This window comes from Stegodyphus dumicola, chromosome 10 (genome assembly GCF_044657685.1).
Source record: "Stegodyphus dumicola isolate Sdum_Otavi_A_Nest chromosome 10, ASM4465768v1".
Taxonomy (NCBI): Eukaryota; Metazoa; Arthropoda; class Arachnida; order Araneae; family Eresidae; genus Stegodyphus; species Stegodyphus dumicola.
Window position 1 is genome coordinate 24,859,711 of NC_140777.1, and position 27,878 is coordinate 24,887,588.

Consider the following 27,878-nt stretch of genomic DNA (forward strand, 5'->3'; position numbering starts at 1 on the left):
CATCGATGGAATCTTTTCGCTATTAAGATCTTGAGGCAAGTCATTACGAATATCAGGATCGCAGTAAGTCTCTGGTTCACCAGAAGAGCTGCTTGCCACATTTCTAAATCTAGACTATTCATCTGATGATGTTATCTCCAAAGGATACAAACACTTGGTTGGTCGCAAAACTTCTCCAAGCTTAGTCTTGACCTTAACTAAACGCACATGTCCATTCCGAGATTTGAAAATCCTCGGTTACTTTCGCCAATATCCAGTCTGTTCGCTTCTTATTATCATCGGACACTAAAACAAGATCTCCTATTTTCAGAGGTTGTGAAGCTTTTACATGTTCATAATTTTGCTGTAACTGTCCGAGATATTCGATTCGAAATCTTTTACTTAGATCTTGTAAAAGTTTTTGTTGATAAATAAGCCTTTTGTTTAAAGATTTCGCATTTATATTATCCAGATCAGGAACTCCAATGAGTTGAATCTCATGGAGAAACATGGAAGGTGTGATCGGAGATAAATCTTCAACATCTTCCGAGACATATGTCAATGGACGATTATTCGTTATTGTTTCACAGTCACACAAAATTGTTATAATTTCTTCATGATTCAGAGATGATCGTCCTAAAACTTTGCGAAGTATTCTTTTCAGGACTCCTATTAATCGCTCACACCATCCTCCCTACCAGGGAGCTGATGGCGGAAGAAATTTCCATGTAATTCTGTGGATACTAGCTTATTCTAAGATTTTATCCCAATTTAAGCTTTTGAATAATCTATCACTTCCTTTGAAATTCGTTCCATTGTCGGAATAGATGGTGTGGGGTCTTCCACGTCTAGCAATGAAACGTCTCGGTGCTTGCAGAAAACTTTCAGTTGATAGCGAGAAAATCAATTCCAAATGTACTGCGCGAAAAACAGCACAGGTAAAAATCACTATCCATGATTTTTGATTTCCCTTCAATATCAACGATCCAGTCAAGTCAACACCTACAATCTCAAAGACTGCTGCTTCTCTTACTCAGTCTTCAGGGAGAGCAGCAATGGGTGTTTTCAAAGAATTAGTATCGAACCTCTGACATACAACACAGCTTCTTATGACTTTCTTGACAGTCTTTCGTGTTTTCAAAATCCAATATTGTTCTCATAAAGCAGATATTAAAAATTGTACTCCTGCATGATTGTTCATTTCATGTTTAGCTCTAATTAATTTTACTACAATAGGATGATCTGAAGGAAGAATAATAGAAACTCGAAAATTTTCTGCATCATCTCTTCTCAGAATTCTGGTTTTAACCCTAAGGATTCTGTTAGAATCAATCATTGGTTGAAGTATACGTAATCTTTTGTCATCTAATCCAGAAAATGATTTGCTGTGCACTAATCTCAAAAGAGTTAGTTCGGCTCCTTTAATTTCTTCCGCTGTAATTGTTCCATAAGTTCTATCATTAGGACTTAGTCTGACATTTTTAACAAAATGGAAGATCCAAGATATTATCTTTAGAATGGTATTGTACGAAGAAATCTTATCAAAATTAACTTCAGTCATAGCATTCGAATTAACTGCAGAAATTATTGTCTTCTTTCTTTCAGCATTTATAATGTCAAAATTCAGTACAATTTCAGAGGTAGGCTATTTTTCTGAATCATTTCTCAACCAATCGGGACCCTCCCACCATTTCTATTTGACTAAGGTTTCCGGACTGCATCCTCGGGAAGGGAGGTCAGCTGGATTTAGTGTTCCAGGAATATAATTCCAGTCGTTTGGATTACTTAGAGTACGGATTTCTTTCACTCTATTGTGAACGAAAACGGCCCGGTTTTCATTCTTTTTTATCCAAAATAATGCATCCATAGAATCACTCCAATAATAAATAGGCAAGCTTTCTAGTCTCAAATCTTCCTTAACACGATGTGCTAGTCTAGCACCAATCGTACAAGCTAAGAGCTCTAGTCGTGGTATGGAAATCGGCTTGATAGGTGCCACTCTGGATCAAGCTGAGATGAGCTGACATGTAACGGAATTTTCATTACAGCTTCGCATAAATATGCATGTGGCATATTTACTCGAGTCACGAAACACGTTAATAAGAGATAATAATAATAAGATAAATCGGAATAAGATAAATATCATTAATAAGATAAATCGGAAATTCTTTCGGAGTCAGCAAAAATTCTTCTGGGTATAGCTATTTTTTCCAAATTGTGCAATTTATTTTTCCAACTTTCAAATTTGTCAGAAATGCTTTTAGGTAAATTGTTATCCCATGAAATCTACTGTTTCCAGCATTCTTGAAGCATTAGCTTAGGAATCAGAGTAGCAGGAGCTGTAAAACCAATCGAATCAAAAATCCTGTGTACTATTGACAATATATTCCTTTTGTTGACAGGCTGTTTCACAGAACTATCTTTAAAGTCACAGGACAAAGTGTCATTTGATAAATTCCATTTCAACCCCAGAACTGATACGGTTTTATCGGAGTCTTTATTGCAAGGATTTCCTTTTAAAGTTTCATTGCTAGGTTCATTGTAACACCATCCCCTTAAATCAAATTTAGCAGTCGACATAATTTCCTTCGACACATTAATGAAAGTGTTTAGTCCTTCAATAGTATCAATGCTGGCCACACAATTGTCGACGTACATTGATTCACTTAATTTCTTAGCTACCTCTTGTTGATGTTCAGGAACATTCTCGAGATGATAATTCAGTGTGGCGGCGAGAAAAAAAGGACTGCCATTAACGCCAAACACAACGCGCTTATGTCGATATATTTTAAATTTTTCGGAATCTCCTTCTTCCCACCAGAGAAATCTAAGAAAGTCTCTATCTCGAAGACAGACACCTATTTGCAAAAAGGCCTTACATATATCTGAGATAACCCCGTATTTACCTAGGCGAAATCTGTTTAAAATACTCGGTATTAATTCCAAATAATTTGGGCCCTTTTCTAAACAGTCATTTAAGGACACACCATTCCTTTCCTTCGCTGAGGCATCGAACACAGGTCTAATCTTTGTGGTTGAACTTTGCTTAATTACAGCCCTATGTGGTAGTTAATGACAATTTTTGGTTTTCTTATCTTCAACAGATTCTATAATACCTTTTTCAGCCCATTTGCTAAAAATATTTTCATACTCTTTCAGACAGTTTTTTGACTGAAGATTTTTGATGCAGGATTTTAACCTTTTCTCTGCTAATAATCTGTTGTCAGGTAAAACCTCATGCCCTTCTAACCAAGGAAGAGAGACCTGATATCTACCCTCACTATCTCTCTTTAATGACTGACAAAATTATGTTTTAGCGATTTCATTAATTTCCTTTCTTGTGTGGGTTGTAGCAGAGTCAAGTCACCGTAAATCCGAAATTTTAGCATCATTAACGAGTTTTAGCATCATTTTAGCATCATTAGCATCATTACGAGTCAAGACACCGTAAATCCGAAATTTTAGCATCATTAACATGAAGTGACAATACAGTTTTCGTACTGTCAGAGAACTCACGCTTTTCATTTTTCCCCATCATTGTCCATCCTAATCTAGTGTGTACGCATGATAACCCACATTTTAGTTGTCTAACTTTCCCTGTTAGAAGCTTTCCTGCCACATCTGCACCTAAAAGAACATGAATTTTTAAAGGTGATTTTTCATACATCAAATCAAAGATTTATTCTGCATGTCAGTTAAATTCCATGTTTTCGCAGTTCAATAAGATATGTATCTCTACGAATTTGAGGAATGTCAGTACATATTTTATCCTGATCCAAAACCTGAAAATTACAGTGATAATCACCTTTAAGACTACTCAATCTAATTAAATATTTACTATGAGTTTCTTTCTTTTCAATTCCTCCGAACAAACCATGGATTAATTCTTCTTTACCACTTGTTTTATAATTCATTATACTAACTGCATACTTCGAAATGTAGGATCGCTGGGAACCACTATCTATTAAAATTCTCACATATTTTTCGATCCCATCCCCACGAAGTTTTAATATTAAAGTTTGCAAATTTACTAACTGCATGCAAGATTTATTTGTCAGAACACAGTCTTTTTTATTATTTTCATCCCCAATAATGTCTGTAGAATTATTTCCGTGAGAGTTGCACATTATTGACAAATGAGCTTTACCGCATATGGAACATTTAACTTTGGTTTTGCATAAGCGGGAAATATGGTTCCGTTTCAAACATTTAAAACAGAATCCGTGATTCAGCAATTTTTGCTTTTTTTCATCTAAGGTTAAACGACTCGCATTCCGACATTCATAACTTTCATGATCTGAATCGCAAAATATGCAGTTTGAATGTTTATAATTTTGATTCTCATTTGTAGACAGCAACTGCGAGGCAGACGATACATCTGGTACCCGTTTATCATGCCAAGTTGACAGCTTGCTTTCGCGTTTTGTTTGTCGGGGGAGGGGGTTGTATGAGGAGAAATTGACGGTGCTTCTTTCGATTGCAAAGCTTTTCCCTTGCAATTAATTGCTGAGAAAGAAATTCCACTAGGTGATTCAAATCGTAATTTTATTTTCGAAGTGTTTTATTATATTCCAAAACCAAATCTGCAGGCAATGTTTTAAGCAAAATAGGTGCTCCATATGTTTCTGAGGTCATATTTAATGATTCAAGACATCGAATATGTTTTTGTGTGTAATTGAATAACTTTTAATTCTGTTTTTGTATGTAATTGGAAATTTTGAATGTCATTAGAATCCTTTAGAGGTCTTATTTTCAGTAATTTGTCTATATGGGCGTTTAGTAGTACATCTTTATTTCCAAATCTTTCTGTGAGGAGTTTAACTGAAGTTTCGTAATTTTCTTCGGTTAAATCGAAACCGTCAATGGTGTTATAAACATTACCTCCCAAAAGGGATTTCAAATAATTAAATTTGCTTATAGCGTCAAGCGTTTTATTTTGGTGTATGGCTAATGAAAAAGTGTTCCAAAATGTCAGCCATTCGCAGCTCTCGCCATAAAACTTCGGAATCGTAAGTTTAGGAAGCTTCACATTATGATTTTCGCTTTTAATGTTTTCTATAATACTTAACTGTTCAGTGCTTCTTAACACACTAAATTTTTGTTGTTCTATATTAATTTCTTTCAATTTTTTGTTAGCTTTGTATTTAAATGTAGTTATTCTTTCACGATATTCGTCAACACCGTTTAATTCCTGGTCTAGATCCTTTATGTCTATTAATTTTTCTATATCGGCATCTATTTGCTTTAACTCGATCGATTTTTCATTTAAGAGTTCTAAGGAAATTTCTAGTTCCTCTGCATTCACTTCTGTTTTTGATAATTCAGTTTCGATTCAGCCAATTAATTTTGTAACGGCAGCCCTTATGTGGCCGCGTTTCCTTTTCAATGTATCGATGAATTCTGTCATTGTTTAGTATTCAATAATTCAACAAGTATCAACAATTTGCTTTCATTCGCGGTACGGGATGCCAAAAAATGTGTAATCATAATAATTTCTTAGAAAATAAAAGGTAAAAAGGCTTACCTTTTAGTCGATCTTCTTTCTAATCCAAAGGCGTATCGGGAGTGTTTATTTCATTCATCGATGCACTACTCACAGAAAGAGAGAGGCTTCTAAGATAATAATAAGATATTTGATTTACAATCACATCACTAAACTAAAATATATATATAACGCAGAAGAGTAGGATTACATGTTTCACTCAAACGTCCATCACGAGTTTTCAAAGTTCAGTTAAAAAAAGTTCTGTTTTAGGTTTTGCTGCGCGCATGCGCAAATCACGTGGTTGTCGGTGAGAGTTTCAACAAGCTATTTTTACAGCAGTAGTTTGCCGTTGCAAAAGGGAAAAAAAAAAAAAAAATCAATTTTTTACCAATTCCTTATTTGAGTGGGAATATGATTTTCTTTTACTTTGTGTATATTTTGTATTTAATAAATATTGCCACTGAATTATTGCAGCTTCCAACACATAATTTGATTTTGGGTTTGAAATTAGCTTGTCCAATTTTTGTAACTACTATTTGTGAACTTATATGTATGGTTCACTCACTTGGAAAGTTAATGATTATATAATACCTCAGTACATTTTAGCTAATGTTTCCATTTTTGGACACATTTTTCAGCTGTACTATATTTAAACATTTTGTGGGTGTTTTATTAATGCTATTCTTTCTTTCTATATATACATGTAAGATATGCCAACTCTTTAAGTTTTATCGGGAGACTTTTTTTGTTGCATCTCCAAGCCTCCTGCTAGACCACAAAATCTCCCAATTTTAAACTTTTATTAAGAAAAGTTTTTCCCCCCATGAATAAATGAACTTCATTGAATTAATGAAACTTAAAAGTGTGAAAATTTGATTCTGCCACCTGTAGTGAATTTCAGCATGCTTTTTCATAATAATTTTTTTTTTATCTGATTTATCTCTGTAGACATGGTATGTATAAAACTTTTGGTATGTATGTGTTATTGCAACTGTCTTCTTAGAAGTCACCAAATTTTCCGAATGTTGCAAACTCTAGGAATCATGTGCATAGCTATTCTTCAGGCAACCCTGCTCATAACAATCTTTCAGTCAAGAAATGTCTCCATTTTTGTATGTATTCTTAATGTATTTCAAAATCCAATAGCTTTTGTGGGATTTGTCAGCAGTGGAAGAAACTGCAGTAAAATTTCTGCAGAAATACAGAATTTTGATACAAAACCTCTAAAGGGAACAGTGAGGAGACACATTTTGGTAGGTAGCCAGTATTGCTGAGGTTTGCGCAATGCCGAGCCTCTGGAATTCTGACAGACAGACAGACAAAGTAGACAGATGTCTTGTTTTGCACCCGCTAAGTCTTTCTGCACCGATGGGCGAAAAATCAAGCATAGGTGCGAGGAAAGGTATAAAGAAAGAGGGGCAATTTCGTATTTGAGGAGAGTAAAAAGGAACTTCGTACATCTTGTACGAGTTCAAAAGGCCAGGAAGAAAAGATGGGACAAAATAAAATTTTAAATAAATGGCCCAAAAATAATAGAGGGAAAAAAAAAAAAAAAAAAAAAAAAAAGGCCCTATAGAAAGAAAACGAAAAGAAGTAGAAAATATCCTAAAATACGATTGTGTCCATGAGTGTAGTTAAAAGGAGAAGAAACTGTCTTCATTTACAATAAATAGTGTCTCACAGGTGTGTTTGTGTAGTGAGTGTGTTTGGTAATGGTGAATAGATGTGTTACTGGGGAAAAAACAAATATTGACGGTGTTAAAATGCTTCGTATCAAGGTATTTAGCATGGAATATAAAGTAATATGTATGCTTGCATCCTGAGATATCAACAAAGGTCGTCAAACAAAAGTATATATTAATTTAACCAAAGTAACTTATGCTACTTTCATTCTCAACATTTTCATACATTTTTCAAAAAGCAGCAGCAGACTAACAACATAGAACCATATACAATACAAGACCACAACCGCATACACCCAAAAAAAAATAAATAAATAAAAAAATAAAATAAAAAATATATATATATATTTATGTGTGTAAATAACTGAGTATATGTATTAAAAACACAAATTAAACAGTATTTATTAATTTAACTATCATAATTTATTACAAGATTAATTATTCTACTATCATAATTTATTACTAGTTAAATAATGTTAATATAACACAATGAGGCACACTGTTATTTATATAAGCTCATAGTTCTAAAAATTTATTTAAGGCGGTGAAGAATAAACCATCCCTTACATATGGACATTTAACAGATAGCAAAGAACAGTATGAGAAAAATCGGTGAGGTATAATATTATTTAAAGGCGAAACTATATTCAAGCGATCTAGAAAGAAAAGAGAATCCAGAAGATCCGAGAGGGAAATAGCGCGATGCCCAAATTATCCCTCTCATCCCCAAATTTTCCCTCTCTCGAGATTCCTTAAGGGCTTTGTAAGTGTTGACAGAGGTGAACTGATAATGCTGGCGTCTGTTTCGAGTTGATACACAAAGGAAGCCACAAGCAATGGCAATTTCAAGTATTTTTTAATGCTTTAAACTGATGAAAAATTAAGATTTATTGATTTAAAGGCACTTATTTATAGAAATTTGATTTAGTTTAGATGAAAGAAAAGTACTTATCTTAAAATTCCAGTCTTTTGAAGTATATCCTTACATTGTCCGCTGTTTTATTCTCGTCAACATCGGAGCCGAAATTCATTAGAATGATATAGGTTTTGTAGAGGAAAAATAAAAAATTTTTCAAAGAAATTTAATTGATAATCACCAAGAGGAAAGGAAAAATTTTCACTTTTTTACGGAGCGCAGCGATCGTGCTGCCGCTTGCCTCGGTGATCACACAGCCCTCCCGCCTCTGGAATTCTCTGATTTTTTTAAAGTGAAAACAGAGCACTGTGTACTTGGAAGAAGAATGCTAAAAAATTACGGAAAGATCTGGAGATGAATGTAATGTGTTTTTTAATGCATCACATAATCCTCATTTAATAATTAAAATTTGCATTTTAAATTGCTAAAATAGGCTTACATGCTCATTTGTTGATAATGCTTGCCAACTTAAAATAAATATTGATAGTTTGGAAATCTTTTTAAAAACAGGTGCAAAAACTACAATCTTGCACTCATCAAGTAACTTATCTTTTTACTTACAAAAAAAATCATTAAATTGCACCAGGTAAGTGTAAGTATCGAACCTTTTATGAAAATTCAGCCTATGTTTAATTAGGTAGTATTTATATTTCATTTTGTTTTACTTCAGTGAATAGTACAGTACTGTGTTTATCTACACAACTGTATGTATATTATTTAATATAATATTTGTCACATTTGAAAGTACTGCACTAAATTAAACTCTTCCTTCTCTACTCAAGATTTTTTTTAGTATAAAAGTGTAAGAAAATTACAAAATTAAATTAGAGCCAAAGGACATAAAATTTAGAATATCTAATTTAAAGTTTAGAAGATCTAATTAAATATTAAATTTTAAAAAACATTCTCTATTCGTAAAAAGCAAATTTAAAGTTGATTAAATTTTAAATGAACTTGAATTACAAATAAATGATTAATTATTGCTATGTTATAATAATCTACAATATCATTAAATTCTGAGAGCATATGTAAATCAAGTGCAAGTATCAAAATCTATGAATATATAATAAATGTATAATATATAATTCCAATAATTTTTTTTTAATCCTAAAAATTTATAAAAATGCATAAGTGAATAATTGTTGAGCAGGCAGGAGACAGACTTATCAAGGCGAAGTTGCCTCCAAACCTAACTCTTCAGTTATTCAATTCATGTTTCGTCATTCATGTAGGCAAGGGTAAAAGAAAAATTCAAAACCAAAAATTGTGAATTACTAAAAAGAAATTTAAACAAGTGGAATTTAGAGAAATTAGCAAGTAAAGACTAGGATAACTAAAGTCAATTAAGAGTAGAAAACCAAAGTAATTTAGAAACTCTTGCGTAAAAAAAACTTCCCTGGCACAAATTATGCAAATAAATCAAAAAGAAATTAGATGCTATTTATAAAAAAATACATAAATAATACTAAAAAGGCAAGTAAAAAGTAAATTTTAATTTAACTTACCAACTAATATTAATATGTTTTACATCAGAATCATTATAAATAGTTGAATAACCATTATAAAGGGTCTTCAAGGCCAGTTTGAAGTTCGTTTGAAAAGGTGCTACCATACAATGCGGAAAACTTCCAGAAACACCCAATTTCGGGTCTGAAAAACCTCCTGAATTTTCATGTTCAGGGTTGAAAGCTATGACATGTTATATATTTTTAACCATTATCAGCAGTGTGATACAACTAAAGATTAATCAAAATTTAATTCTTCTTCAAGATCTAGAATTCTGTTTTAAACATACTCGTATTGCTTTACTTACAGATTTTGTATGCTTTATAATTAGTTAAAGAATTAAGTGGTTAAATTAAAAATAAAATTTTACTGGAATTAAAAATAAAAACTTGGTAAAGATATCTCAATTTGCTTAAATTTTATATTAAACTATAAATTTCAAGAAAGATGACATTGTTTCATCTTCTTGAAGGCGCAGAAAAATTCTGAAGAATTTGTTACTTCAAAAATAGGAACCTATGTGGGTTGCCTTCAAACTTTACAAAATTTGTGTTAATAAGTTATGTTAGCATAAATTATTCATTTATTATTTATTTAATTTATTATTATTACATTGTCATGCTTTTGAACTGTACCGAGTGATCACTATACAATATGTCCCAAAATTCTTTTTCTGATTACAAATATTCATAAAGCACAAAATGTAACACATTGACAAATATTTTTTATATTGAATTGCATGTAACATATTCAAGTTTTGGTGTACATGCTTACTGTTACTTTGTTTGTTGGATTGATTGCCTTGCTCATTATGACTTTGCTGTTGCCAAGCTGTGTGAGATTGAAAAAAATATTGACTATCTGAAATGTGTCCTTTTCTCAGATGAGGCCACATTTCATTTGAATGGTGGTGTCAAGTGACACAATGCTAGAATCTGGGGATGCGAGATTCTTCACACTATGTTGGAGACCATCAGAAACAGCCACAAGCTGAATGTGTGGTGCGATTTTATGCACAATTAAATCATGGAACCTGTGTCTTCAGTCAAAAGATGATCACAGTCAATACCTATCGCAATATATTGCAATTACTTATTGTGCCACAGATTTGGGATATTCTGGACTTAATTTTCCACAAGATAGTGCGTTAATTTAGTGGTGGCTAGATATCCATGCCTATTAGGATAGTTCCATAAACTGGCCTTCACGATCACCAGACAACACCACTGAATTTCTTCCTTTGCGGTTATGTCAAGGACCAGGTTTACTAGACACCAGTGAATGATATTGTACAGGTATCAAAGTTTTCTGTGTTTTCGCGTAATTCCGCTTTTTTGAACATCACCCAGGCTGTTTCTGAGATCGATGCAGAACCGTTGAAAAATCGCGACCGGCGTGGTGTTGTGTGGGGAGGTAACTACAGGACATGCTCTCTTTCTTCCTCTTTTCTTTGTAAAAAAACTTTACATCATGCCATCGTATAATATTACGCTGGGTTAGCGATCAAACGTGGGCACTCCTTGTTGCGAACTTTTCGAGTTTGCCTGAGCTGAGATCACGAAATACGTTGTTTCACATCAAGACGAAGTAGGTGGGGCTTATGTGGAAAGGCGGAACTAGATGCGCAGGATATCGAATCAAAGAAGAGCAACCAACCGTAAAACAAGAGCTGACTTCAATAATTTCAGCCATCAGTGCTGGTGCCATCTGTCGGACATAAGGATAACCACATGCATTCTCCAGTACACAAAACTCCATGTAAAAATTTAAGGAATGCTCATAAACTGTACAAAGAAGAGCTAGAGATTAAAAAGGAGGAGCGAGAATCTAAAAAAAAAAAAAAAAAAGCAATTAAACATTGCAGAAAATAAAGAAGAAAATAAAAAAGTATCAATGGATTGTATGAAAGCTGCTGAAAAGAAATCGAGACAAACTCGCAAACGGAAATTAAAAAAGTTGGCTGCAAAAGTAGCAAAAAAGAAAAAGCTTTTTCCCTAAAAATTTTTAATCAGGATCGAGTGAGACTGAGACAAAATAGCTATTTTTTGTATTCCTCCTTTAACTATATGTTATTTTGTAACTATATTATCTCATATGACTACTTTTTCTGGTGTTATACAAAGTACTGTTTATTGAAGATAATTGAGAGCTATAGTAACAGTTATATATTATCTCTAAAACTTGTTATTGCCTGAAAATGGGCAGTAATATATAACATAAATATGTATATTAGTGTGTTGTAATGCTGTGTACAGTATTCATGTATCAACTGTTAAATTAAGTTACATAAATAGCATCTTAAAGAAGGTTAATTCATTACAATCTCTTGGTGATTTATTAATTTTTTTTTACAAGATAAAATTAATAGCAAAATAGTAAGTACAAGTATTATTTTAGTTTAATTATATGTATATGTTTAATACTTTTTATATTAAAATGTGTTTTTTTTTTTTTGAGGTCGCGCGTGCGCAATTAGTTTTTGTGTAATTTTGTGTCCGCGCGTTATTCAGCTTTTTTTGCCAACATGCGCTTTCATGCCTGTATTGTAGTATTACAATGCAGAATTACTGAAGTCATAACATCCATCTCTCATGTAATGTTGACCAACACAAGGATGGAATTGAAATATCACCTGGATATCCTTTGGGCAATGAAAGAATCACATGTATAAATTTACACAAAACTTACTACACACACAAAAGTACACAAAAACTTGAATATGTTACATGCAATTCAAGGTAAAAAAGTATGTGTCTTTATGTCATATTTTATGTGTTATGAATATTTATAAGCAGGGAAAGAATTCCTGGATACCCTGTATTACATAATTACCAACTTCCAATTTTAGAAGGAAATTCCTAATTTTTCATTATATCTCCTGATTTCAAATTTTTATCTTTTACAAAGTAAAACATTTCCTGCCAATAAATGCAGTTTATTAGGTAAAGGAAACTGAAATTGGGCTAATTCCATTCTTTCACTTCTAATGATTTTCAGCATAACTTTTCCTATTAAATTTTATTTGATTTGTCTTAATTTGCTGTAGGTATTTACAGAACTTTTCATCGTGATTCGAGCAACATTTAATCAGTTAATATTTATGTTTAATTTATTTTACATGAAAAAATGATATTTTAATTTATTCACATATAGTAAGTTTGTTTACATAATACAGTCAAAAGTCGTTAATTCGGACACCCATAATCCGGACCTCAAAGCTACAAACTTTCTGCGCATGCGTCGCGTTCACGCATGCGCACAGGCGTTTACGGGAGCGCATAAGACCCTTGCACTGCGAATATGTTTGTGCGCATGCGCGTTTAATGTGTAACGGAGTTATACGCTAAGCTAAAGTTATCTAATTCAGTTAATGTTGCAGATTGTGTTGTTCCTTAATCTTCGAATCGTATCTGGCTTATTATTTTTTGCAGACTGTTAGAGCAATTTTATAAAAGTAAGCTTGAACTTTCGATTATGTCAAATAGAATTTCCGATATATATTTACTACAAAGCGAAAGTATGTTTTGAAATCCGAAATCTGTTTATCAATTTCACACTGCTCTGCGGCAGAGGGGGGGGGCAGAAACGTCATTATTAGATTATGATAGATTAGAAAGATTATGTCAAATAGAATTTCCGATATATATTTACTAATATGTAATTTGTATCTACAAAGCGAAAGTATGTTTTGAAATCCGAAATCTGTTTATCAATTTCACGCTGGGGATTGGAAGTTGATCTGTCAGCACTATCCTTATCTTCAGAGCAGATGTTTTTATTTTATTTGGTTTATAATTCCGTACTAAGTGTAGTATTTCATCTCGGTCTTTGATATGATTTAAATCAAGTTCCTCGTCATTATAATTCGCTTCCGATAGTGAAGAAAGTGACCCAGAGGTTATTGAAAACGAAAGCATTTCGATTGACAAATTAGTCGGTATTCTCAACACAGCAATTATAGGACTTGAACAGCGGAACTTTGTAACTAAACAAGAAATTATGTCTGTTTAATAGAATTAAAGAGAAAGTATTATCACATGAAACGAAGCAACTTACATTGAAGGAAATGTTTAATAAAGTAAACAAATAAATATTAAGCTTTTTCTTTTTGTAAATTTTGATACCCTTTAGATCATAATTGTTCTTTATTTCATAAATTATGGTTTCATATTTTTAATTTTGTAATTTCTGCATGCCATCTTACCAGATTTAAACTGATGATCTATGATCTGGAAAAATCGATAATCCGGAATCGCCGAAGTCCCGACGAGTCCGGATTAACGACTTTTGACTGTAGTATGAACATTAATTATTCATTTTATTTTCATCCTACTGAAAAAGTACGTCATTAAATAAAATTCTGCCTTGCTCAGGATCTTCTCACATTACAAAAATATAAAACTGAAGTAGCCAAAGAATATAAAATGTAGAATATCTAATTAAATATTAATATATTTTACACCAGAAACACATTATAAATAGCTCAATAGTCAATCACAATAGTATATTACAAAAAAATTTTGAATTAATATGGAGTTATTTTGAAATGACATTGCTGCCCAGAAAAAAAAAAAAAAAAAAAAAAAAAAAAAGAACACCACTTCTTGGCAACTCCTGGTTTTCTGCAAGATTCTCCGCTTTTTCATATTTTGAAATTACCAGCTATGATGTAATGAAAGGAATTGATTATATTTTCATCAGGTAAGGATGTTTTACACCAGTTTATAAAATACTACTTATAGTTGTCATAACAAGCATCATCTATATATAATACACATTAAAGTAAATGACTTGAATTTTGCATGTTTAGGTGTACTTAATGGAATGATGTACAGATTGGAAATATTAAACTGTATTGGTTTGAGCTAAAATAATAATTACTGAGGTAGATTTTTTAAAATTTTTTAATTTTTAAAAAATTTTTTATTCTATAGGTTGGTACATAATGTTTGCCTTGGTAAAGATAACAGTGCATTAAAATTGTATCAGAGTTTGCAGGAGCATATCCTAGATTTTACTCCACAAGCTCAATCTGTAAGTAATAGCTTCATATTTTTTTTCTGGTATAAAATTTTGACTAATGTTTAATATTTTGTATAGTTTTTTTATTGCATAAAGGTATCTGTAATTAGCTTTTTGAGAAAACTATTAAGCAAAGTTAATATGGTAAGGATTATATACAGCCTTTATCTGTTTTATGAAAATAGAGCAATTTTGTTCAATCATACTTGATGTAAAAAGGCGTATAGTGTAAAGGTAATTATCAATCATTGTATGACCAAATTTTGTATACTTTTGAGGCCTTAAAAGAACTGTTAAGTAATATCAACTAAGTTAATTTAAATTAGTGCTAAAAATAAGAATAGTATGCAGAGTCAAAATAAACAGAAATAACATGTAAACTGAACTGGGACGGTAGCTAAAAATATAGGAGTTTAGAGATAATAGCAATGACAACCTTGAATTAAGCTGTGTCAAAAGTAGTGATGGGCAACTTCGGTACATTCTTGTACCCGGTACGAGAGTAACGGGTACAGACAAGTACCCGTTACTCAAGTAACCATTACTTTTTCAAGTACCGAATACCCAAGTAACGATTTGGAGAACCGAAGTAACGAAATACCGGAGTAACGGTTTGCTGTACCATAGTACCCTAGTAACGGTTTGCTGTACTGGAGTACCCTAGTAACAATTTGGAGTACCAAAGTACCCTAGTAACGATTTGGAGTACCGAAGTGCCCTAGTAACGATTTGGAGTACTGATAACGATTTTGTGCACTGAAGGAACTCTGCCACGTCACCACGTGTTTGATTTTATCTGTACGGAGTAAGATTTTGAATATCAGAAAACATATCAACTACGGAAGTGTCTGAGGAGCAGACTATTCATGGACAAGAGGAGCGCATATCACCATTTCACAAATACAACCAGATACTACTGTCCTCGTACCAAAACCGAAGTGAGCTGAACCCTCATCGATCCTCCATTAACGAATACCGAAATACTGAGAAGAGATGCATATTTTCGTTACAAAGTAACGAATACCGAAAAGCACCCGTTTCGGTACAGAAGTAATGAATACCGAAAAGCACCCGTTTCGGTACAGAAGTAACGAATACCGAAAAGTATCCGTTTCGGTACAGAAGTAACGAATACCGAAAAGTACCCGTTTTGGTACAGAAGTAACGAATACCAAAAAGTACCCGTTTCGGTACAAAAGTAACGAATACCGAAAAGTACCGATTTCGGTACTGAAGTAACAGGTACTTGGATGTACCGATTTTCAGTACCCGTTACAAAATACCCGGTTCGGTAGTACCGACTCATCACTAGTCAAAAGGGGAACTGGTAGGCAATACAGGGTACTGTGGTAAAAGGGTACTTCCTTGTTGATCCCCCTTATTTAAGCAGTGCACAGATAATTATCAATGAGTCTTAATCAAGAAAAAATTAAGAACGTGTGCAACAAACATATTTACATCTCATATGCAGTCTGTAACTAGTATATTTCCATGATTCTTTTGAATGTAGACACAAAAACATTTACTGATCCCAAGAATTTCTCCATATAAATGCTTAAACTTACAACTTTAAATCTATTATCCCTCAAGTTAATGGATTGTGCCAAAGCAGCAGTTCTACTCAAACCTCTTTTCATAGCAGGTGGACTAAAATTCAGAATGGTTAGGGCTGCTCTTTGTTTGGCAATAATTTAGGCACAGTTTAAATAGCAGAGGTTGTAATAATTAGGAAATATTGGTGGACAGAGAAAAAATTGTCATTTTTATTCACCAGGTCAACATGACTGTGGCTCAATTATCTATGTGCCTCAAAGCTAAAAGTCAGTATTTGATAGCTCGTATTACAGACTTGGAAGTATGACAGCATTAGAATGATTAAATCTATCATAGATCATCAAAATGGTAGACAAAACTCTGTATACTTGCATATTTTTTTGCAGTCGAAGCTATATTTTTCTCCAGCTGATGCTTTGAAAGAAGCAGCAAATGTTATTTTTACATTTTTCTTTTTTCTCATGAAACCCCCAAATCTCTTTAGATTTCTTTCATAAATTGAAAAATGTGGTATGGAAGACTTTTTTTGTGAAAAAAGTGATATAAAGTAGGATTATCTGTATATGTATCAAATAATGTTTTTCTTTCCCATTAATTTATGAATGTCAATATTATCAGTTTTGATGTATTCATGTATTCAGTTTTAGAAAACTGAAGTAAACTAAAACTGTTAAACTGTGTTTCATGTTAATTTTTTCATACAGTGTCTCACAAAAATTATCGGTGACTATAAATTTTTGTAAGTAATAGGAGAAAAGCTTTTAAATAAAATATTAAAAAATATTCCCTTTGAATTCATATTTTCTTAGCTCTGTTTTTGTACTAAATTAATTTGAAAAAATTAAATAGTAAATTAAAAAAATTAAATGTTTTGCTTTTGCTATTTTTACTGCCATATATTTCATCAAGCTGCAGATTTTGTTTTTAGCAATTTCCTGATCAAATTTTATTTAATTTTAGTGTCCTTATGTTTGAGAGACAACTGTAAAATTTTATTTTCAAATGAAATTATATCTGTGAAATTATGTTTGGGATGTTTAAGAGTTGTGCAGATATTTTCAAAAGTTAGGGAGAATTATTGAGTGACAAGAACTTCTGTGTGTTTTCCATTTTATTGACTATATATTCTCAAAGGATTTATAGCATTTTAGGCTGAAATGGGGAAAAAAGATATCACAAAATTAATCGGGCATTTTCATAATTTCTAACTAAAATTGTTTGTAATAAATAAAAAACAGTATTTTATGGAATTAGAATAAAGAAACTAGGCAAAAATCTAAAAATCATTTGCTATTTTAATTCAAATTTTCTTTTTAGAAAATGTTTGTTATTTTAGTTTTTCTTGCAGTGGTTATTTTAATGTATTCTTGCAGTGAAAGGGAACATTGTTAGAAACTCACAGATTAGTTATTGATTTCCATCAAAAGAAAGGGAAATTTATTAGAAAAATTGCTTATTTACTTATATATATATATATATATATATATAAACCTGGACGACCATTTAAGTTATCTTATTCTTATAGAATGAAGCATTTTATTCTAAGGAATATTAAAAGGAATCAAGACTGAGTGCTCCTAAACTTGTTGCGGAACTTCTTGAATTATATGGAATATGTGTAAATCCATAAACTGTAAGAAGAGTAATGCAATTTGTAGGATAGTATTATTGGAGCATTGGTATTGTAGAGTATTGGTATTGGAGCAGTATCATGGTAGTTGTAGGTAGAAGCGAGTAGCAAGAAGAAAATTTTATATTGGTTAAAGAAAAAATCGAAAATTTCAACTCGCTTTCACAAAATTGATGAAACAAAAGACACCTGACTGCTGGAAAAAAGTGTTGTTTGCTGATGAAAGCAAATTAACATTTTTTGCTCAGTTGGACAAGTGCTGGTGTGTAGGAAACTCAAAGAAGAGTTTCGAAAGCAAAACTTAGTAGCAAGTATTAAACATGAAGGAGTATGAGTTATGGTATGGAGAATCTATGCCACATTCCAGTGTTGGTAGTATAGAGTTTATGGATGGTATTATGGATCAGTATAAGTACCTTGACATCTTGAAGTGAAATTTGGCATCGTCAGCACAAAAACTTACTGTTCAAAATAGTTTCAAATTCTACCAGGGCAATGATCCAAAGCATACTGTGCACAATTAGACTCTGGCTGTTATATAAGTGTCCAAAAGTAATTAAGGCAGTATTCCAATCGCCAGAATGGAATCCTATTGAACATATTTGGAAGGAACTAGAAACAAAAATTGAAAATTGAGCATATTTTCATAGCAGTAATCCAAGAGGAGTGGCATAAAAATACTCCAAAAAATAACAGAAAACTCGTAAAATCAATGCCACAAAGATTAAATGTTGTTGTTGTCTTATTCATATTACATGGAACAATGCTTTCGAGAGCCTACTCCAAAGAGAGGTTGGACTTCCCGGAGAACCCGGGCCCTTCGGTACCGTAGTGGGCTTCCCTAACCACTATACCGTTTGGGCGACCAAAGATTAAATGAAGTGATCAAGTGTAAAGGTGATCTCATGAAAGGCTAAGAAGCAAAAACAATGTAAATTTTTTACTATTACTTAAAGTATCTGATTATTTTTGTGAGTAAATTTTTCCCTATTAAATAAACGATATTGATTTTTGAATTTAATTTTCATCTTTTTGAAAATGCATTAACTAAAAAAAAAATTTGAATTTTTATATTATCAAAATAAAACCTTTCTTTTTGTTTTAGTTTATTTTATGTTCATTAAAGAATACAAAAATTGCTTTCTGTTTGGCTTATGGCTGCAAAACCAAGCTCTGCAGTGAACTATTTGTATTTTAGTTACATATGTAGGAATTATAGGTTTTTGAAAAACTGTATAATCTCAAGATTTAAAATCACTTCATAATGTTGAAATTGCCTTAACAGCTGCAAATTCTTTTTGATAATATTCGCTTTATTACTGAATATTCTCTTTTGTTTCCAGTCTTGATTCGTAATGTATTTGAATTCTTTATTCTTTATTTTATGAATATCTTAATTATGAAATTTTTCTCATTTACTAATTTCTCTTCAAGCTGCTGTCTATGGTTATGTGTTATTAATAGTCAAAAGTCGTTAATCCGGACTCGTCGGGACTTCGGCGATTCCGGATCATCGATTTTTCCGGATTATAGATCATCAGTTTAAATCTGGTAAGATGGCATGCAGAAATTATAAAATTAAAAATATGAAACCGTAATTTATGAAATAAAGAACAATTATGATCTAAAGGGTATCAAAATAAAAAAAAAAAAAAAAAAAAAGCAGCTTAACATTTATTTGTTTACTTTATTAAACATTTCTTTTAATGTAAGTTGTTTAAGTTGCTTCGTTTTTTATGTGATAATACATTCTCTTTAATTCTATAAACAGACATAATTTCTTGTTCAGTTATAAAGTTCCATTGTTCAAGTCCTGTAATTGCTGTGTCTACTGACTAATTTATGAATCGAAATTTTTCCGTTTTCAATAACCTCTGTCACTTTCTTTGCTATCGGAAGCGAATTATAATAACGAGGAATTTGATTTAAATCATATGAAAGACGGAGTACATCGAGATGAAATACTACATTTAATAAGGAATTATAAGCCAAATAAAATAAAAACATCTGCCCTGAAGATAAGGATAGTGCTGACAGATCAACTTCCAATTCATTGCACACCCTGGCATTAAAGATAAACAAAGTTTAGATAAATAAACGTTAAAGTTTAGATAAATAAAGGATATGCCTTTATCCATTTTTTGCAGCAATTCCACTTTTTGTTTAATGAACTTCGAAACATACTTTCGCTTTGTAGATCCTTTACATATTAATAAATATATATTAGAAATTCTATTTCACATAATCGAAAGTTCAAGCTTACTTTTATAAAATTGCTCTAATAGTCTGCAAAAAATAATAAGCCGGATCCAATTTGAAGATTAAGGAACAACGCAATGTGCAACATTAACTGAAATAGATAATTTTAGCTTAGCTTATACTGTCCATTGTACATTAAACGCGCACTCGTAAACATATTTTGCATACGCGCACAAGCATATTCGCAGCCGTAAAGGTCTTACGCGCATGCGTCAATGCGACGCATGCACAGAAAGTTTGTAGCTTTGAGGTCCGGATTATAGATCATTCCGGATTATGGGTGTCCGAATTAACGACTTTTGACTGTAGTTCATTTTTCTTTTTGTTTTTCGAGAGGAAGGCTAAAATATAAATTGTATGTGAGTTTGAATGTAAAATTCTTATTTTTTGTATGTATATATGTGATATTTTGATTTGAAGAAAGAAAGGTTGCAACAGATTTGCATTGGAGAGGCTTAACTGCCTAGTTAAAAAGGTGATGCTCGAATGCGGATGTGGCCACTTAAAAACCATAATTTTATTCCATGATAATGCACATCCAATTGTTTTTTGTGTACACAAGATAGTTCTATATCATAGTTAGCAACAGTAATTTTTATGTGCACTGCACAAAAAAAGGGTGGGACAGTTCTATAACTCTTGTTCCACTGTGCCAATTGACAAAATTCATATTGTGTTTTTCATGTCTTGAAAGCGTGACTTAGGATATGTATTAGATTTATATATGGCACTATTCTAACATAGGTATTTTGACACAAAATCACACTTTTTTGAAATAACATACCAATTTTTTTCCGTATTTCAATTCTACAGCTCAAATTATGCCAGTCTGCAAAATTTTGTAAAAATCGTATGAGTAGTTTTTAAAAAAATTAGCTCTCAAAATTTTAGCTCCTTAACGTTAATTACATTTGATATATATTTATTAATATCTCTTTTTTTATTAAACTTTTTTGATTTTTCCTTTCTCGTTTCGAAATTTAGGTTCATTCCAAATAAAATTCACCCATTTTTTATGATTTATTTTTAAAATTTGTATTTTTAAATAATTTTTATAAATTTTTTGAAAAAAAATTTTGAATTATAACCCATAAAATTTTACCACCATCTTAAAGTAGGTGTAGTTATCCAAGCTAAGCATATCTACAAAAAATTAGAGTTTTTTTATTCAACATTTTCTAACGCCAAATGTGGTTTATGGATTTTTTGTTATAGTGAATTGCCACAGCTATTTTTAACCTTAAATTTCAAATAAAGTTTTACGGAGAACTAATTATATGAAATTTTTTCCCTCAAAGATTCGTAATAAATATTTATTAATACTATATGAAAAGCTACTTTCTTAAAATTATGGATATTATTCAAAATTTTAACTTTCTTTTTAATTTCTTCCTTTTTTAAAAAATATTTGTGTTTTTAGTAAATTTTTACCTTTACCATGTTATTGTCTGCTACTTTACTTTAAGTGCATTTAAATTGAATTGTCTAAAACTGAAAAAGTTCGTTTAATGTTTATTTTTACAATGTTTTTAAGCAACAGGACGTTGACAGTTTGGGTCATGTCCCAGTTTAATATATATATAAATTTTTACATTAATTCTCTTAGAAAGAATATTTTAAGTAAATAATTCTACTAATTGTATAAAAAACATGATCTTTAATATGATTTAGTTTGTTTGCAGCCAATATAATAATCAGTCTCTCGGTGGTGCAGAATAAACACTGCTCGAGTATTTTATTTCTTTGTCATTTAGCAAAAAATCTTTTAATTAAAATATTTATACTTTGGACTTTGCTTTAAACTTTATTTATAGTTAAAATGTCTAGAAAATGAAAAAGTGTCTTCAGCTGGAAACGCAATTGATGTAATTGATATTTTAAAAAATTTGACAAGAATGCAAAATTTATGGAAGTGTAACAATTGAAAAATCTTAATTTTCTTGTGTGAGCACTAAAAATAAATGTAGAAGGAAAGAAGAAAATAAAATAAGCAAAAATTTGAAGGAGAATTTGGCGTCAGAAATACCAAGGTGTTTCGAAAAGTTGGACAGTTTTGTATATACTTGCAGAATGCCTGAAGAAAAAAAGCAAGCCATTAAGGGGGAAAAAATTAAATTAGTATTTTTTTTTATTTAAAACTTTTTTATCGTATGATATATTTGATTCTTGCAATTTCAAAAATAAAATATTTGACTAAGGTATGAATAACATTTTAAGAAACTAAATTTAGGATGATAAAATTGTGTAAAGCAATGTGCACAATGTTAAAGCTATTTAAAGCAATATATGCAAGTCACCCTAAGTTAAAATCTCGATTATACTTCCTTCTCATTTATATATCTTTTCTAAACGGAACATTGAAAGGCGTGTTAACTGTGCTTTACTGTATTTTCTCTTTTAATATATTCAATTTTCAGATGCATCATAGTCTATTCTTTCAAAAGAAATGCAATTTAAATAAATAAAATAAAATCCTGAAAAATTTATATTAATAAATATATTTAAAATGCTCAGTTCGAATGAATAAATAGAAAATTTTAAAATAATTATCTGAAAAGACAGTGCAACACAAACAATTAAAATAAAAGTCTGAAAATTTAAAAATTACCTAAAACAACAACTATGGCAAAGAAGGAAAAAAAAAAAAAAAAAAAAAAAAAAAAAAAAAAAAAAATTACAAAGAAAATTATCTGAAGAAAATAAATGATGCACCTTTTATTGAAACTACCCAAATCGAATGGGTAAATAGAAATTTTTAAAACAGTCATTCGAAAGAAACCATGCAACTTAAACAATTAAAATGAAATTCGAAAAGAAAAAATTACTTGAAGTAATAACAGTTATAATTAAATATATAATATAAAGAACATTATTTGAAAAAAGGAACGATTGTGACTTTCTTCCGCTCAAGGGAAAGGAAAATAGGTTACCATATATTAAGAAGTTCGTCAAGTAAACTATTCTTCCTGCAAACTGAAAAAAAAAAAAAAAAAGCACAAACATAAATTTGTGAATTTCTCTGTAAATTTCCCAATAAATTTAACAAAATTTCATATTTAGGCATAATTTGAGTCGTAGAATCGAAATATGGAAAAAAATTGGTATGTTATTTCAGAAAAAGTCCAATTTTGTGTCAAAATAACTGTGTTAGAATAGAGCTACAGTTCACTCCTGATTATCCGCAGAATAGGGTGGTGCGGCCACCGCGGATAACGAAAATCGCGCATAATCCGAAAAAAGCTAAAACCGGGTATAGCAAAAGAGAAAACAGTCATTCCAACTTTGAAAAATTGTTTTATGTACAATAAAACGGAAAATAAACAGCAGGAAATGTTTAACTAATGCTTAATATTTTAGTATATCACTCAAAACTAACCTAAAATGCATTTTGTTAATGAAAACAGAAAAGTGCTTTGTTGGAAGCATTTTCTCTTGATCTGAGATTGCATTTTTCGTAGCATAAGTTTCTTGGCCAACTCTGTGTCGTCTTGTTCTTCCAAATAGCTCAGTAATCCGTCTTCACAATTTCATCATCTATCAAGTGTTCGAAGTCAGGTTCGTTGACGTCACACTCCAACCACTCGTTAATGTTTTCAGCATCGATGTTCTCACCACCCGGAACTGTTTACATTATATCGGGGGGGGGTTAAATTAATCAATGGGCAAATTTTCTATCCTTGTGGCTTTAAAAGATCTCTCTTTTTTTTTTTTTTTTTTTTTTTTTTACTTTCCAATGACAAAAAGTCTAAGTTTATGTTCACCGGTAGCATTACATTAAGACATGATAGTGATCCTTTCCTTGCTGCTTTTATGACCCGCTGCTTTACTTTCACTTTCAGATGCTAAAGTGTGAGTGGGAAGATATTTCCACAAAAGTCCCGATTTGTCGGCATTGTAAATATGTTCAAAAGATAGCTGTTCTTTTAAAACAAATTCTTCAAATTCATGGTGGAAATCGTCGGCTGCTTGTTATTCACCACTAAGTTTCTCCCAATGAAGTTCAATTTCTCGAATTCCATGTCGCTACTTAGAACGAGTCAACTAGCCAAAAGACGCATCAAAAGAAATTTAACTCGGACTGGTTCGCAAACACTATTAGGCTTAAACTAACAATGCCGAGTGAAAGGAAGTGGATGTGTCAGTAAGATTAAGATGAGAAAGGGTGGTGAAGCGAGCACTGCAAGGGTGAGTAATCACTTACTCATCATAGGGGCCGAGGGTAAGGTTCCGAGAAGGCCTGGGATATTTTTGCCATAAATAAGCACGATGTTTAGTAAATTTAACATTTCACTCAGTTTTGTGAACATTTTTATTTTCTTTGCTTTACGCTTGGGGGGGGGAAACTTTATGTCATGCGCGGATAATCCGCTCTGTGCATAATTCGCCTACGAATAATCGGGAGTCTACTGTATATATAAATGTAATATATATCCTAAGTCGCGCTTTTGAGACATGAAGAACACAATTTGAATTTTGTGAATCGGCTCAGCCGAAAAGGCAGATATAGAACTGTCCCCCCCTTTTTTTTTTTTTTTTTTTTGCGCAGTGTACATAGGTTGACACCATACTATGTCATCTTAGATCAGGAACAAAGGAGGACAATTATGCATAGCAGCACAGAGGTTTTGCAGTGCAAGAGAAGTTATGAAAATGAATGACATAATTGCACGCGAAGCAGCATTTATATTAGGCAGGTACATATATGTACAGCCAAGCACAATTGGTTAATTTTAGGTTTTAGTTCTCTTTGCAAGCCGTTTATATAACGGTCATATGATCTTGGAGAGATCTCAAATTTGGGAGAAAAGATGAACTTAGGGGATGAACACCAAATTTAGAATAGTCATTCTGAGGCTGCCAATTATTTCTCAGTGTAGTAGCCATCATATTTTATTATATCTTACATATATATATCTATATAAGGTATAATAAATATATATATATGTAAGATAAAAAAATATGAAAGCAAACTTCTAAATTTAATTCACTATAACCTCTTTTATTTTCTATTTCATTTGGAAACTTCATCTATCTGTCCTAAAAATAGCACTTAAGTCGAAACTGCATCATTTAAATTAATCATGCGATCTTACGTAATCCTTAATGCAGATGCCTCTTGCCAATCACCGAATTGCAAACCAAAACTTTTCTCTTCGTGTGCTTCCATCTTGCATAACTATGCACTTCAGCTTTGCTCTCTACTCTGCTAAGATGTAATTTCGCTGGCTTGCTTTCCATCTCAACAATATCAAAAATGTAAATCTTCTGTGGAAAGGCACGACTAGAGTGCCAAGTGATTGTGGCAACAAATTATCAATTGCAAATGAAAATGGAATTAAAATTGCCACGACTGCCAAGTTCTTTAGATACTATGCAATCAAAATTCTTGTTCAATATGGATCTAAGCACAATTCGACAGTGTTCCGGCTTTTCCTTGTGCTCATAATATAGCGTAGAAGTGCTGATCCATAATGACTAGGAAATTGGAGGCGAATGCAGGTTTAAATCTTCATTTTTTATTTTAGCAAACATGTTGCGGTGAAAATCAAGTTGGCACATTGATTGTACCTATTCCAAGAGATTTTACATTTTAGATAAATTTGCAATAAGAAAGAAAAAGCAGACAGTCTGCAGTGTGGCCAGGCCAAAGCATAGAAAGCAAGTGCGTAATGTTCAGGATGAAATCTAAGTCAAACTGAGCTAGTTTTGGTTTTCAAAGCATTCTGATTGGACAGTCAATATTGCTGTAAAATTATTATTGGCTGGCTGAGTTTTAGTTCCATTTACATCATCATAATTACGTAAGAATCATATGGCATAGAATAGTCTCGAAATGACGCAGTACAGAGAGGGGTTACTATTTTTAGAATAGAGAAGGGAAATTTACGTTGCTAATTTAATCTTTTTGGCCTACTGAGCTTTCAACGATTTTGTTGACTTTTATTTTAAACATTGTAAAAGATTTCTTTATACATTTTTATACTTTTGTATTTACTTTTTTTTGTGTGTTTTTTTTCCTCTTTGTGTATGATTTCATTGTATTATTGAAAACTGATGTTATTACTTACAATTTTGCCTTTTTTACTTACGATTTGCATGTCTCGTGTAATACTTTGTGGTGCACCAGGATTTATTTTTCTTTAAATAAATAAAACATAAATAATTTAATCTTTTACATATTCATTATTTTTCTTACATATATGTATATATGTAATTATATTTAGGCTTGAACTGTTTTTCGCTTTGTATATTTATTCATTTATTTAATATACATATAATGTTGTTATTTTTTTTTAAATACTCAGACCTATTGCTTTGATGCTTTATAAAAAATTGTGATACTTTTCAAGGACATTCTTAGCATTAAGGGGAATGTAATTGCAATAAAGTATCCAGCGAATAATATACCTTTCTTAATAAATCTTTTGACCACATTTAATAATGCAGGAGGAATTGTCTGCATTTGAGTGCTGAAAAGAACCAGAACTGCATTTGTCATTTACATATTTACCATGAATTATTAACCATGCAGAATTAATCATTTCTTTTATTAGTAGAGGCTGACTGTATATGCCAAAAGGTTTTGCTTCAAATCCAAGAAAAGAACTGAATATTCAGTTTTTTTTCTCCTCTTAGAGTGTAATACACATCTATCTGTGATTCATCCGAGATGATATTCTTTATGATGTCATGTTGAAATGATCAAAAGAATCTTGTGTTCTTTTTAAGTTCTCATGGGATAGTATTTTGTACTTGGGGAAAAGAAGCTAGGCATAATTTCATATTTCTCTGATTTTAAGATGCATGTTTTTCCCCCATATGGATGTCTTTAAAAATGGAAAGCATCTTTGAGTAATAGATTTTTCCTAATCTTAAACAGATATATTGTCATTAATAAATCAAACATAATTTAAGAAAGAAATGTTTGCTAGATGTGTTTGAATTTTGTTATTTCATTTATTTTATTTTATTAAAATGAAAAATCTTCCCCTCCTCCCTTGATAGTGATACTGAAGTTAAAGAGAGGTGTGATAAAATAATGGTATCTTAGAATGGAAGAAAAATATTGCGTATTCCACTTTTTGTTACCTCTAAGTATGCTTGTACTCATTAGTGTAGATATTTATGTTTTTGTAGATGTTGATCAAAAAGTCTTTCCCTAATTATTTTGTATAAATTTTATGCCACCGCATACTGTAATGATACATAAATGCATACATATATTTAGCAGGTTGGTATTTTGTTAAAGAACAGGGTTCGTACGGTCCTTAAAAGTCCTTAATTTTGGCCAAAAGGAATAAACGATCCTTAATTTTGCTCATTTGACATTTCTTATTATTTCTAATGATTGCCATTCTAAGTGTGAATTACGATTTCTCATGAATATGGAATTAAAATTACACAGCTCTTAACTAATCTGTTGGCGGATTTGCATTGCAAACGATTAAAAAAAACAATTAGCTACCCGAACGAAAGTATCGGTGTCTGATTGGCTATTCACGCAATCTTTCGAAACAGGTGTTATCCATAAATTTAGGCAGACTGTGACGAAAGCGTGAAGCTGGAAGTTCTTTAAGAGGCGAAAGTGATGATGAAGGTGCTCGAGAAAAAAAAAGGGAGGGGGGAGATTCTGAAAATATTTGCCAAAACTAGAGCAATTCCAACCTGGAAGGCCACAACCCTTCCGACGCCAATAGGAACGAGATGCCTGGAAAGTGCATTTTCAATAAACTGTGGCTTCATCAAGCTGACTACAAAGACTGGATATTGATGGATGGCAATCCTTAAATGTGGTCTTTGTCTGAAACAAATTGAAATTTCTAGAATGGGAGAGTCAGCACTGAA

At 31.7% G+C, this 27,878-nt stretch overlaps 1 protein-coding gene and 1 long non-coding RNA gene across 13 annotated transcripts in view; one reads left to right on the plus strand and one right to left on the minus strand.

The window, feature by feature from the left end:
• LOC146994927 (uncharacterized) overlaps positions 1 to 6,375 on the minus strand; it is an 87,838-nt gene extending 81,463 nt beyond the window's left edge. Inside the window, exon 1 of the long non-coding RNA XR_015043376.1 lies at positions 5,504 to 6,375. This is a non-coding gene — a long non-coding RNA (uncharacterized LOC146994927). The remainder of the gene's footprint in view (positions 1 to 5,503) is intronic.
• The window catches only part of LOC146994926 (cullin-5-like), a 180,090-nt gene that overhangs the window by 91,178 nt on the left and 61,034 nt on the right, over positions 1 to 27,878 (plus strand). For 3 of the 12 annotated variants that reach the window (XM_085824789.1, XM_085824795.1, XM_085824794.1), the window contains one exon: positions 14,503 to 14,602. The exons of 2 other annotated variants lie outside the window; for them this stretch is intronic. In XM_085824789.1, the coding sequence (XP_085680915.1) occupies positions 14,503 to 14,602 (100 nt within the window). Of the gene's footprint in view, positions 1 to 6,567; positions 6,718 to 8,197; positions 8,423 to 8,572; positions 8,649 to 13,508; positions 14,270 to 14,502; positions 14,603 to 27,878 lie in introns of those variants that run through there. 7 more of the 12 variants (XM_085824788.1, XM_085824787.1, XM_085824796.1 and 4 more) reach the window with 6 other exon arrangements.